The following is a 14,732-nucleotide window of genomic DNA, read 5'->3' as shown; positions in this document are numbered from 1 at the left end:
ATAGCATTATCTTTGTGCTAATCATTGCGTGTTGACAGAGCATATTGCTATCATGTCTGTCTAACACAGCCTTTGTCTTCATCATGTTTAACCATGTATTTAGCCCGATAATGTAAAGTAAGTTTTATGTGAACTTTTTGGTGCTTTCAAACTTATTTTATTCAAACACTGTTGCAGCTGAAGCATCATAGTGGCAAAACCCAAGGCTTTGTCTGACAGCAAACCCATGCATTTAGCTGTACTTCAAACTTATCATCAAAATGAAGCTGATTTAAATGATTTTGAATGTCACATGGTAATTGGTGACAGACAGGCTGGTCTGAGTATTTCAGAAACTGCCGATACTAGGATGACCAAATGGAGAGTGGTCAGGAAAAAGAGAAAATATGCAGTGAGCGGCACTTCTAGGGGTAAAAATGCCTCACTGATACCAGAGGTCAGAGGAGAACAGCTGGACTGCTTTGAGCTGTAACACAATAACCAGGGTGTTTTCTATTTTCCAAATGAAGATTTGCAAAATAGTATCTCTTAATTCACAAGAAGATTGGCTACAGTAGCAGAAGACCATACCGAGTGTCACTTATGTCAGCCAAGAACAGGAAACGCAAGCTACAATTCACACAAGCTTCTATTGTCAAAACTGGACACTAGAAGATTGGAAGGACATTGTCTGGTCTGAGGAGTCTCGTACAATATGATGATAAAAACATATGTTTAAAAAAAAAAAAAAAAAAAAAAGGTCTTTCTTAATTTTGACTTTTTTCTATAGTGATAGCGGGGAACTGGCCACACTGAAGTTCAATTCAGTTCCGTGTTATTTATATAGTACCAAATCACAACAACAGTTGGCTCAAGACGCTTCATATTGTAAGGTAAAGACCCTACAATAATACATGCAGTGAACATTTTCATTCATTCTGATGAAGAAAATCTTTGTGGTATTTACTTATTCTCTAGTGGATTGCATTATTCTTCCAGACAATTAATTTTATTCTCCCATTTATGCCAGTTTATTTATTTTTTTAGCAAAGTCTCTATTTTCACTTGTTCTCAAATATTTAGCCCTTTTCGAATGTCATTTTCTTGTCCACCTTCATATGAGTGGCACACCAGTGTGCTAAATTGGTGATGTAACCGAAAAAGTTTTTGCAGCAGCGGGAGGAGATGGAAACAGAACCAGAAAGGTGACAAAATGAGGGGAGCACAAAGCCAAGGCTGAGAAGAAAAGTAAGCAAATTTTCCTCAGGTCAGAGCAAGGGCTGGAAACTGTGTCTGCTGACAGTTGCTACCCAAAGACAGTGAAAGGTCAGAGGAAATCAGAAAAAGAGGTTGAAAAAGGTTGGAAACAGCAGCTAATTTCTCTGTGACAGTAGCAGATCTGAGTTAAGGACTTGTCAAAGACATAAAGGAAACAGAGTGGGAGAAAAGTGGAGAGGGGCAGGGGGGAGTAAATCAAAAGGAGGTGTTGGCACCGAGCTGGTCGGTGAAAGGGTGAAAGTGAGGCAACGTGACGATGGAATCAGTGGCTCACTGGTCATTTCACTAGTTTCCATCCAACTGTCAACTGAATTTTGAGCAAAGTTTTGAAATGTCGCAAAAACTCAGAGGTGACTTAGATGTGTTTCCATCGGCCAGGGTGAAACCATTTAATAGGCTCCTGACTGAAAAAAATACAACCACTAGAAAAATGGAAAGAGTCTTTCAAGGGTCAATGACTATTGGGCAAGATGTAATTGTTCTCTACTGTGCCATTTAGTTTGAGCTCTACTTTAATGGTTTCATATAAAGAAAGAGGCAAAGAAATATTATTTGACATTACAGCACATATAGCATGGCTTTTATGGAAAATCTCTGGATGTTAAAACCTATTTTTAAACGTTTTTTTCATTAGATTCATGACTAACTGTGTTGCTATGTGATTTAATAATATTAATAAATACACTTAAAGCCTATCAATTACTAATATTTTACTTTTAAGCCCTTGATTTTGACTTTGTACAACATGTATGTCAGGGTACATGCAGACAACCTGTTGTTATTGCTGTGATGATGTGAAAGGGCTTTCAAGGCAGAGGTTAGAGCTCTAATTAAAGAGTAATAAAAAAGGCAACATTCTGACATGATTAGTCATTTGTTTGGGAATCAGACAAGAGACTGACGTGTGCTTTGAATCCCGGTGGAAGGAAAGGTCGCCGTTTGGGCCAAGAGAAACGGGATAAGGGTTGAACAGAGCGTGGGCGATCAAGGGTTGCTCCTGGGATGGCGGCAGACTCTTAAAGGACCAGACTATAGACAAACATTGACGACGGCTCATTTCGGAGTCGCCAACATCAGAGCACAGCCTTTTCCCTGAATCTCTCCCACTGTGGTGTTCCCAAAGCAAATTCAACATGGATGAGTCATGGATGAAGAAGTTAGGGAAACGGACAGAATGTCACGATGCCGAGACTTGTGATGATGGAGCATGAGAAGAGAGGGGGAGGAGGGGAATGACAGACTGACAGAGTGAACTGGCATTAGGGCAGATAAATGATTTAAATGGTGAGGTTTAGAGCAATGAACGGGTTTTAAGAAAAAGGAACAAAGGCTAAAGGCGTCTCCATCTTTTTCATGTTTTCTTATTACTTTCTCAGTTTTTTATTCTTTCTGCTACTGTTACCTTTACCCTATTATACTCTCAGAAATAAGGGTATGGTAAAAGTCAATTTCTGTCCATACAAGTCCAAGGTGCATGAATTACACATCAATTAATTGTTGGGACTCCAAGCATAGCTGGACTGGCCATCGGGCATACCGGGCATTTGCCCGGTGGGCCGCTGGCGATTTTTTGTTTTTATGGGCCAATGGATTTTTTATTTATTTATTTTTTTTAATTTTTTTTTATTGTTTTAGGAAGGGTATATATAATGAAAGGTGTTGGATTGGCCAATTGGTCATGATCGACTCTGGGCTGGACCAATTACAGCCGAGGAGGCCGGATGCACCCTCCCCCTTGTTTAGCAATCACGTGATTTTCGTGCATTGCATGCTGGGAACTCGTGGCAAAACAATCCAAGTACCGCATCAAACGCAAGCATTTGCAGCACCGCAAAACGTTCATTCTCTCGTTCCAATACCTTCTTGTTTTTTTCTTTGCCGCACAAAAAAGGAATGTACAAAACAAAAGGAGAACCATGCCGGTCCGTACAAAGACAGACTCGACGAAAAGTCAAAGAAAAATACGAGGAAAAAATCAAAGGAGTGAAAGGGTCAGACCCTTACGAGCACACAGAGTGGACAAAAGACATTAGCGTGCTGCCCAACTTTCACCACGCTCAGATTTATAATCATACGGTTCTTGGAGTGAGTGCATACACTCATGAAGTTTAGTAACTTCAGGTCACTGCAACAAGCCCAGGTACAGTTTACCGACGGATGGGTACAGGACCTTGAAATGCACCGTGTAGAACGAAAGACCATCGTACGAACAAAGGTAAGTTTACCAGTCTCACAAATCGTCTTCATAAATACACATTCGTTAACCGTTTATTAATATAACCTTTGAGCTCAACGGTAATTAATTAGCAGTGGAAATAATTTCTGGTAGCATTACAGAAATGTAGTAGTGACAATAATATTGTATGCTGTAATCGCACTGGACAATTAGTGATACAAAACAACTGTTTTACCCTGTGAATAAAAGTATATGTTTTCGTCAATGTACCATGGTAATAACAGAAGCGAAACGCAATATTGTGTCAGGACAATTCACTATTTATGCACAATAAACACAATAAATAAAGGAGCATAGCGCGACAATTTCTGTTCAGCGCCAGACTTGCTTGTAACCTATATCACCAATTATGTTAAGAAAAATGACGTATTAACTACAACAGCAGACTGACCTTTGTGGGAATGCTTGGAGCAGACTAACATGTGTGCTGGAGTGTTCTGAGACATTATATTTGGTATATCCAGACCATCCGTCGGCTCTTACTTCGGAAACATGGCTTAAAAAATTTCTCTTCAACGACGTAATCCGATAAAAAAACAAAACAAAAAAAAAAACGATCTCTTTACCCGTCGGCTTCCCGTGGCTGTCATGCGACCGGCTATTGCAGTTAATAATACAACAGCTTCTTGACATTTTTTGGGTTTCTTTTTATCGCTGTGTAACTGAGTTCAATTGAAAGCCTGCGTGCGCTAGTACCGCTTGCCACAACTTCCCAGAATCCTTTGCGGTTTTACCCCTGAATGATGTCACATTTTCAATCTTTATCCTGGTGGGCCGGTCTCTAGTCAAAATGCCCGGGCCGATTTTTTGTCCCAGTCCAGCCTTGACTCCAAGCTAACTAACTATGAGCACATTTCCGAAAGCCAGTGTCCCCAGATAGAAATGGTGTAGTCTTTCACTTTTACATCTCAAGATGCAATATTTTATTGCTGTTTATTTTGGGTAAATTAAAAGCATATACGCATACACTGAAAAAAGGACACGGGCCATCTCTTGGATTTATGTAAGCATCTTAGGTGTATTTAACGGAATTGGAATTTAACGGAATGTTTTATTGTTTCTAAAAATATCTGATAAGGCAATCTAATACATTTGTTGCTTTGTAAGATGAAAGGTCCACTTTGTACATTTACATTAAGTTTCGCAGTTTATGTCTGCAAGACACAAACTGCAAAGTAAATACCAAGGGTCTAAAGTATAATGGTGGTTCATTAAGGGGTACTTTCCCAGTCCCAAAAAAACTGTTCCCCTAGAAATAAAACAAAAGAAAAAAAGTGTCTGTTTATTTAGTGACAGTGTACATGCACATTGATGGAGATGTTAAATAAGCATTTTGGAAGATAGTGTCAGATTACCACTGAATAAAACTGTCTCCCCCCCCCCCCCACAATGCACGTCAGGGTTATTTTTATGACAAAAGCGTCAACAGAAGAAATACAAAACCCCAAAACAATGTACAACCCTTTTCCAATTATTATGTGACTTACAATACTAATGAAAAAGAATAAAAATACAATAAATACTATGTAAATTAAATAGGTAAACTCTTGTAATTGAACATGATCTTTATTTTTGGTCTGAAACTACACAAATCATAAAAATAATAGCTGCAAACCTTTCAGCTCAAAGCTGACAATTACCTTTTAGCGTCTATTAATCTTTTATTTATGAAGGCCAGGAAACCACACCATATACAATAAGTAAACTTTGTGGAATGTGAGTTAACATATGCCTTAACAGGGAAAAATGGGGAATGTGTGCATAAATTTCATATTATTATAGAAATACAAAGATATCACAAGAACTTACATATTTCCTCAAATAGTAATAGTATGTAGTGCAGTTTTACAAGATGCACATGTCGCATAAAATTATTTACTCATGAAAGCAGCCCCAAAGAGCGCAAAGACAATTAAACAATGAAACAATTACATATTTTAATTTGTCATGTTCCTTGGGTTCTTTTTTCCTTTGACTGTTTTTGGCTATTTTGTATTCGACTTTTGATTATCTCCTGTTATTTACTTATTTATTGTTTTACGTTTTAACTTTGAAGGATAGTTTTCTTTGATAGTTTGCATTAAAGGCTTGCCTATTGCTTAATATTCAGTCTGCAGTGTCCTGCATTTGGATCATCTCTCTTACTGTATTCCATAGTCCTTCATAGATGATAAATGGCCTGCACTTTACATTAACCCTTTACATTAACCTACCACCTGAGCCACAGCTGCCCAAAAGCTACAGGAGTGTTGTTGCACTGATGCATTGACAAAGCAGAGGTTAGAAAAAAGTTTAAACTCTGTGACAGCAGGTGTATACAAAAATTATTCAGGTAAGTGCACTTATAATTGTACTAATTTAGCAGTATCCATAACATGATTTGCTTAGTGCTCTGGTGTGATGAGGCAAAGACACTGAACATGCTGGCACACTGAGTCATAAGTGAAACCATAACCTTATGCAAAGGTTTTATCAGATTTGGCAGAGTTCTGCTGACCAATGGCTCAACGAATTCATTTACATACATCTGCTTCAAAATAACTTCAGATATGCCTTGTAGGAATAAAGAAGACACTTCTCTCACCATCAGCCTCCCCATTTAAACTAAATTTAGTACTAAACCAATGCTATCTTACAAGCTGTTACATTATTGGTGTTGGTTCATGCTTCAGACAGCTGGAACTTTGAAGTTTTACATTTTGTCAAATGTGAGTCAGAATAATCGAATGTTATTTCAGATTTATTAACTGATTAAGCAGCCGTCCACAACTGTCCCATTTTCTCTTGGGAAAACGAATTGTCCACCCCTGGATGCTAAGAGGTTAATAAAGGGTTAGGTGGTTAATTTTCTCATGGATCAAATGGAAAAAGTAGGGCTGCTGCAAAGGGCTGGACCAGTAAAAGATGGATACAATTAATGCTTTGAATTAACTTACCACTTGAGCCACAGCTGCCTAAAGAATATAGCCAATTGCATGTTCGAATATATGAATTCCCACATCATACTAGACAAACTTAATAAGAATCTTGTATCTAGTTGTAACATATGTATTATTTGCAAGCTTCATTTGAAAGATATATACATTTAGTTAAGGAAAAAACAAAAAAACAACAACATTTGTTTCCTACAAGCACTTAACACACATCCTTACCTTGAGAGTGTCAAAGCCTTCCTCCAGATAAGTCGCACACTTGTTTTTCTCTCCAGTTGATGCGTAGAACTTACTCCACCAGTCCATAATCTCTTCTCCCTGTTGGTCACACAATCAGATGTCAGAGTTTGGAAGGTTGAATAGGAGGTGCTGAATATAAATAAGGCTGTGTTGTTTGGTAAAACCCAAATGATACTTTTGAATCATTCAGGTTTGCTCTGCATGCAGTCTTATGGCTTGCGTAATATTATTTAAAAAAATATTTGTGTTGGTTAGACTTCATGTTTGCGTTACTTTCTTGCTGCTTCATTTACCTGACGAGTCAAACTAAAAATAAATAAATAAATACTTGAAAGGTCATTTCCAATTCCACCAAATTGTCTGTGGCTACTGAAAGTGATTTTTGTGTCGTTTATGGGCTGTGTTTGTTTGATATCTGAACTTCTTCTGAAGAACCTTTGACCTTTCAAACCTGTTCAAAGTCCTGCAGTGAGTGCTATTTGACTTTGTAGAGCACTGCAGCGCTTTTCATGATTTTTCCAATGATCACATGGCAACATCGAGTTAGCCAAGTTACGTCAACACAAGTAAAAATTGTCTCTGGTGACTCCATGGCATTAAGGTCATGGTATATGGGCGTTCTGAGGCAATGGAAACGGGCAACACTGGGATGGGAACTGGCACAAGGTGGACGAAAATCAACATGGACATAAGAAGAACCGAGTTATGCCAAAAGAGTCCAAAAATGTATATTTATTCATGAAGAAATTAATTATTCTGCTACCTTGCTCCAAGCTGTTTTTCACCACGTCTCTCTATAACCTAGTAATATTCTTCAGGAACAAAAAATACTTGGTGCTTTCATTGTCTTTTTTGGGTGTTTTATGCTGATCAGACGAGGCCAGATGTAGTGAAAATGTGAAAATGTTAACTACCTTCCCGAAAACACAAACTCACTGAGGCTGGACTGAAGTTATCTACCGAGAGATTGGCTGGTGTAGTTCATGTGATTAAGGGAGTATGAAAGAGGTCAGACTAAGTGGAATCCAAGTTTGTAATTTGTGCGCAACCCTAAATTTAACATACCCCTGCTTAAATTTAATACCATTTAAAGTTCTGACAAAAAAACCCATAATCTAAAAAAGGTTTTTTAGTGTTAGAAGCAAAATGTCTCTTAATTTGTTTTCTCCAAACGCATTACTTCTCAGTCTCTGGAAAACATTGATTGCTTTGATTTTATTGTTTCCTAAGTATTTCTTTCTTTTTTGGAGCCAATCTCCACCTGAAACTGGGACTGTTGTGTAGGGCTGCACCAATAACACAGAGGTCAAATGAATATTAAGCAAAACTGAGTTCAATTTATTGGTGTGGTCCTCCACAACAGTCCTTGGCTCTTACGAGGTGAGAAACTGGGATGGTTGTGAAGAACCGCAACAGTAAGCTTATAAAGAAATAAAATTAATACGGAGTAATATTGAGCTCATCCTATTGATGCGGCCGCCACAATAGTCCCACTTTATAAAGATAGAAAGTTAATACTAAGCAGAATGGAGTTGTTGAACTAAATTAAGCTGATCTCACCTTTGCTTAATATAAATTTTTAAGCTTATTGGTGTGGCCCTCCACAACAGTCCCAGTTTCTCATGTAGCCTGCTGGGAAAATTAATTTTCCACCCTGAGTTAACAGATGGGGCAAATGCATGCAAGTGCAAAAGTTACCAGAATGAGATGCATTTACACATATTGCACTGCCAACATAATTTCACACCAGATGGGTGTCAGATACTGGAGCTCCATCATGATGCACAAGGGTTTTGGATGCAGTTGGGCATATAGTTTCCCTTTTAAAAGGTCCACATTAAATGTTTTTTAAGTGCAATAAATCACTGGTGTAATAAATCACAGTGTTGCATTTCGTGCTTTGTTTCACCTAATTTTAATTTCTGCTGTTAGTTTGGCTTACAAAAGCTACTCGGTTGGGTTTGGGAAAAGATTGTGTTTTGGTTTGACAAAATTAACCCTGCAGCTTAAAAAAAAAAAAAAAAAAAAAAAAAAAGCCTACCAATTTAAATGTGACACCAAAGGCCCTTACAATCATCAATAACCCGTTGCATCATGGCACAGATGCCAAAAGAACAGCAGCATCTGATGCTGGGGGATTATAATGCACTGGTAGTGCATAATGTGTGAAAGATTTCAGTGGTTTTGGCAAAACCACACCATCTCACACGCTTGGAATGGCATTTTTTATAAGTCGGTGCACTCCAAAACTTACCCACTGTAACATCTAGTGTCAGCGTTAACAACAAAAGACAGGTCAGAGAGAAATTTAATTTCACCGTAGACTGCACGATCACTCAGTGCAGACGCACAAATGCTGACAGAATTGTAACCACGCATTAAAGTAGAGGGATTAAACACATTTTAAGGAGCTTTTCAACACATTTCTTAATACTTATTCTCATAGCACATTAGGGGTTTCAATCCAAAATGAAACATACACCATATAAAAAAAAAAAAAAGTAGAAGAAGAAATAAATCCCGCTATTACAAAATGACTGCTGGCATTAAATCAAAGGCTGTTAAAGCCTTACTATTACAGCTATGAGTCATCCTGCGCTCACAATGTCGTTCTGTTTTGGAGGGTAAAATATATATCTTTGTTTTTGAAATCTTGACTGATGGCCTTTTGAGGTTTGGATTCATTTTGATTTATACGATGTGATTTTTGGGGAAATATGTGACATCTCGGAAAGAAACCCTGTTTCATGTGTTTTATCAAGACTTCCATTTTCTCAAGCGTGAAGCTGCCTCATCCATCAAATTTACTAAAAGTCTGCTCACATTGGCAACGCCGACCGCAGAGCTACTTAAAAGCTCATTTTTGATTATTTTCTCACAGAAGCGAAAAGTCTGTCCATCTCACTGTGTGTGTGTGCGTGTGTGTGTGTGTGATGGCAAGCTGCTGGCTGCTCACAACAAGGAAACAGCGACCACAAAAATTGAGAATACAGTGGGGACAGATCAACCTACAGTGTGTATCTTCACACACATACAAAAACACACATTTCATCCCCGCCCTGCAACCTTCAACCCTCTGAGGAACACTCCAGAAACACAGTTGTGACGCATGCGCCACTTTTTCCTGTGTGTGTGTGTGTGTGTGTGTGTGTGTGTGTGTGTGTGTGTGTGTGTGTGTGTGTGTGTGTGTGTGTAAGTAAAGGCATAAATGTTGAACAAAAGTGCTCTTATGGCACTGGGTTTGTGTGGAATCCCCTTTCTCCTACTTCCCACAAACTCTGAGACAGAAACACACACACGCACACAGGAGAAGTAGGGGGACTATGGAATTCCTAATTTTTCCAAAGTGGCAGCATGGCATGGAAAAGGTCAGCACGTGGCGTTTAACTAGGACATGACACACACACACACACATGCACAGTGCCCTGTGTCTGAGGCGTGAAGTGTCTGCTGTGTGTTTATGTGCCCTCTGTGTGCTGCTGGTGCCAAGCATTGATGACCAGGGCGCCAGAAAGTGAGTGTGTGTGTCCACGACTCCTGATTCAGACAGATTAAGGCCGCCGGTGGAGTGTTCCAAACTCTGTACTAAGTATACACTCTGGAGATCGAACACACACACACACAGAGCCTGTAGTGGTCTGGTCAGGGTGTCGGTGTGGTTTGCAGCCTATCATTATGCCCTGTGGGGAAAGCCAGCCTAACCAAACCAGACTGGCACTGCCAAGAACTCTATGAGCAGAGCGAGTGCATTTACATAAGAGTTCATAAGAGCACCGAGCTGCTTCATAAAAGCTTTTTTGTGGGGAAACCCCATCCACAACAGAGTCAGAGGTCACAGGTGGGGCTGGAAGAGGCTTCCTTTAAAGTTCACACACATAAAGAGCCAAATCTGACAGAGCGTTTAGGAGCTTTTTGTTGCCTTGTAATGTCAAAAACATACACATTTATCACGAGGGAGCTGCTCTCTAACAAGAAAAGAAAAGTGTTTTTAGATGAATTATAATCTGTGATAAGTTCCAGCATGCCAAAGTTCCAACAGCATGAATTGTGACCTTACATAATCGACGACATCAGGAGCCTCCCAAAAAGCTGCAATTTACCCGGTGAATCATCTGTGGAGGTTACTCTGTGGAACCGTAGACTGTGAATAAAAGATGGACTTTGCCACCATGACATCATTGCTTGGTTTGCCTAAATGTTAGCATTTTGGCCACTACCACCACCTGCTACTTTTAGAGCCAGAAGTGAGCATATTTGGACACAAGGGTGGAGGTCTAAAAGGATCTGCTAACACTAACAAGCTCGGTTGGCAAGCACTTATTACACCAAATACATGCTAATTATTCCTGAGAAACACAAAAGTAACTAAACCTTTACTTATCAAAACTGTAATGCACATTTCCTAGACTAACTGTACAGCTAGTACATCTTTTGTCAGATAACTGCATTAAAAAAAGAAGTTTGTGCTTCAGTTTTGATCTGTAAAACATGTTGTGCGTTCCTACTTTGTAGTAATTATTTGTGTGTGGCTGTGTGCGTTTGATGAACCAGCACAGTCCATGAAAGCAGTTTGTTTGGAGTAGCTGATAACTTAGCGGTCCAGATGATGACCTGGATGACTGAGAACTTTCACACTAATTAAGCTTAGTTTTCAGCTATAGATGCTGCTTGGTTGGATATGTTGGCTCACTTTGGTGGTGTGCAGCATACCCGGGAAACCGTGCAGTGTCCTCTAATTTTATGCCAAAAACGTACTGTATGGTCCATTTCAACCAATCCGGCAACGTTGACTTCAAAGCACCCGAATCAAAAACTTTTCCTACTCAAAGATCAGTTGTCTACTGGAGAATTTTCTGAAGCAGCAAGCCATTCTGCCAAAAACTCAAATTTTCTTTGACCTCATTCCATACCTCTAAAATAAACTGGTCAGTGTGAAGAAAGTGGAAAAACTATGTTGGCTTCTTAGGCACAACTGTTTGCATGTATTTGTCATTTGCTCCACTGCGGTTTCAAGGCAGAACAGCAAACCTCAAGTAAAAATCTGTGGCATTTGCACATAAATGAATGTCTTCTTTGCTATCATTGATTGATATTACACAGGGCTGACTCAATCTACAGCATGTCCAGTTTCTGAAAGCTTTTTTCATATGCTGTTCTAAACTCATACCGCCGACTAGCCCATTTATCTGAAAAGCCAATCTGCTATGCAGAAAACAATTTGTTCTCACATTCTCCCCAATTTAAAAGAACCTCAGAAGCCTCAAAAAGCGACACAGGTTTTGAAAATAACAAACTTTCTTGCATTTGCTACTGACTGTTTGAGCAAGCTGTGGCTGCTAGTAAACAGTCCATGCTATATGTAACACCAAAGACAATTGGGAATCATATATGGAGGACTAGCAAACATTAACTGACAGAATAGGAAGTCATGGACACTGATTCAGCCCACTGGGTTGAGAAGGTAACCCATATAGGCCTGGGTTCGAATCTGCCCTGAGGCCAGTAACTGTGCGTCTTACCCCTCATCCTGGCTTTCCTGGTATCTCTCCACTGTCCTGTTAAATAAAGGTTAACAAGTATTAAAAAAAAGAACAGATAGCCTTAACCCTGATGCCCTAACTACCTAAATGTTGACTGTTGGCCTCAGATGCCAAGTCGGATAGGCTCTCTATAATGTGGGAAGCATCTGTGTCTGCATCTTTAGCTGCTAAATGGTCCGCTATGGTCACCAGCTACAGTAAACAATGTCCTTCTACTGTCAGGGAGATGTTGAGTGAATAAGGCTTTTCACAGGAGCTTTTTGAAAGTCTGTCTGATATCTGAAAGTTCAAACACTAACTTGCGACTAATGATAGACTTAAAAGTACACCAGTGCCATCTTTAAAAGCACAGACACATCTGGATGATGGTCTGGGCAACAAATATGTGCAGCGCTCAGATTCTGGAGTTGAACAGCAGCTTACATCAGCCTGTGGCTGAAATTAGCAGAACAAGAAAAACAATAATGATTTACTAAGCTATTTTGACATCTTGTTTCTGGTTACAGTGTCATTATAGGGCCATAAATGTGTGTTTCACAAACCCCCAAAAATGCCACAAAGTCGCCTGGCACAAAGCCATGTCAGTTAGTTTCTCTGGATCCAAAGCAGCCAGGAAGGATTTATGGAAGTTGAGGTAAACTGCAACATTTTCAGAGCAGGATTTTTAACCAAAACTGACTGCTTTTTGGAGAAGAAGTGGAATAATTCTAATAAGAATTAATGGCAGAGGTACAACGATAGAAAAAGCAGACACAAAAACCAGATTATAGTGACCTGACAGATTTTTGAAATCCAGTTTCCTTATGGAAATGAGAAAACACAGAGGTTGGTTTGAACCACGATATATACTGTCATCGTGCACGCATTCTGCCGATGAGACGTGACATATAATGTTCATTTTCCATCTGAGCGACGTTAGATCTCAGATATCACGAAAGGGGGGCTGGAGCCTCCGAGCTTTGAGGAGCCATGACGCTCCTGACAGCCGATCTTCTTAAACTTTTCCAACTCTGAAACTAAATCTGACTGATCTGCTTTGGAAGCGGCTCTGCTGAGCGCACACTCTGCTGCAGTAATCTGGTAATCATCAGACATACGCGCATGACCTGTTCTTTTGGTTGCGACCCAGAGATTAAGGATGCCAGGATTTACGGCACATGAGAGAGCATGCTTTCTTTCTCTGGTGCCGTGAGATATTAGCCGCCTCTTTTTGCTCCTTTAGTTGAAACATTTCTGATTCTTTTCATTCTCTCTGCTTCTCTTTTAGTCACTTTCTCCCTCTCTCATTCATCCATCCCTCCTCTGTCTTTTAGTAAGAGCTCACAGAGAGTTGTGGTATAGAGGATCTATAAGCAGCTCTGTTGACTTTGGCCATGGCCAGACAGAAAACTGAGCTTTTAATTTGACTGCTTTAAATATCTGACCCTTAATAAAACAAATATCTTTGTTTAGAGAGGAAGAAATCCCCCCCCAAATTCGAGCAAGAAAGGAAAGAGCACTACTGGATGTGTATGTTTGTGTGCTCAGGCTGGTCCGGGTCATGCTTAGTCTTCAAACTGACCTGGCTTAGATAAATAAAATAGAAGAATGTAACAAGCAGCGGAGCCCCCCCCCCACCCCAAGTTCAAATGTGGGATTAGATTTCCTGTGTAACCGCACAGCTCGGTGTGTCGCTCTGTAAAATCTGGCTTTCTCAAGTAGGATGCATTTTTTTGACACAAGACCAGCAAAGCAGCAAGTCTCCCGTTTCATCCTGGCAGCAGGAAAAAAGCCCCACTTTTATCTCATTCCAGATCGGCCCTCATCTGTCTGCACTCAGTGTTATTCAACAGTGTCTTACTTTAAATAAACTTCATCGATAGATAGCAAAACTAAAACTGTGCTACTGTCTACACACTGTGACCTGGCATCACCTGAAACATTGTTTATTAGTTTTAGATTTTGACTGCCTTTTTACTAATTAATGTGTGTTTTTTGTTTTTTTTTTACTTAGAGATGGAAAAAAATTCCCACAGACTGTTTTGGACCCCATCCATTTATAGGGTCTTTTCAGCCCTGTTTTTGGGGTATAATAGGCAGGTAGGTGCTTCTAAGTAGTGCTGAAAAACAGCTGGTTGGAAGTGAGGGCTCACATTCACACCTATTGCCAGATAAGAACCACTGGGCCACAGGCATAAGGACTTGTCAGCAATCCCCTGGCAACTAGTCTCTGACTGGTTGGTGAGTGCTTGCTGGCTGTTACTGAGCCTGTGTGAGTAGGAACCTAACCTGGAGTACCCAGAGAAATATGCAGGCAATGGAGGAACATGCAAACTCCACATGAAAAGGCCTCATTATTGCAGGCACATGCTACTATAAGTTGTTGGTGCAGTAATAAGTAATGAATGTCACTGCAAAAAACAAAAAAAAAACCCTCAGGTTTTGAATCCGAGGTGTCAGACATAAAGAGAAACCTTTTTCCAGACATATTTTCACTGACCTGAAAGAGCAGCATTTCACATTAGATGTTTGTTTTTTTTACCCAAA

General features: G+C 39.7%; 1 protein-coding gene across 1 annotated transcript in view; it reads right to left on the bottom strand.

The window, feature by feature from the left end:
* Positions 1–14,732, bottom strand: part of dysf (dysferlin, limb girdle muscular dystrophy 2B (autosomal recessive)) — a 104,506-nt gene that overhangs the window by 27,600 nt on the left and 62,174 nt on the right. Inside the window, 1 exon segment of the mRNA XM_026162776.1 lies at positions 6,646–6,744. Coding sequence (XP_026018561.1) covers positions 6,646–6,744 — 99 coding nt within the window.

The sequence above is a fragment of the Astatotilapia calliptera genome, chromosome 3, assembly GCF_900246225.1.
Source record: "Astatotilapia calliptera chromosome 3, fAstCal1.2, whole genome shotgun sequence".
NCBI classification, from domain to species: domain Eukaryota; kingdom Metazoa; phylum Chordata; class Actinopteri; order Cichliformes; family Cichlidae; genus Astatotilapia; species Astatotilapia calliptera.
This window is presented reverse-complemented; position numbering and strand designations above follow the sequence as displayed.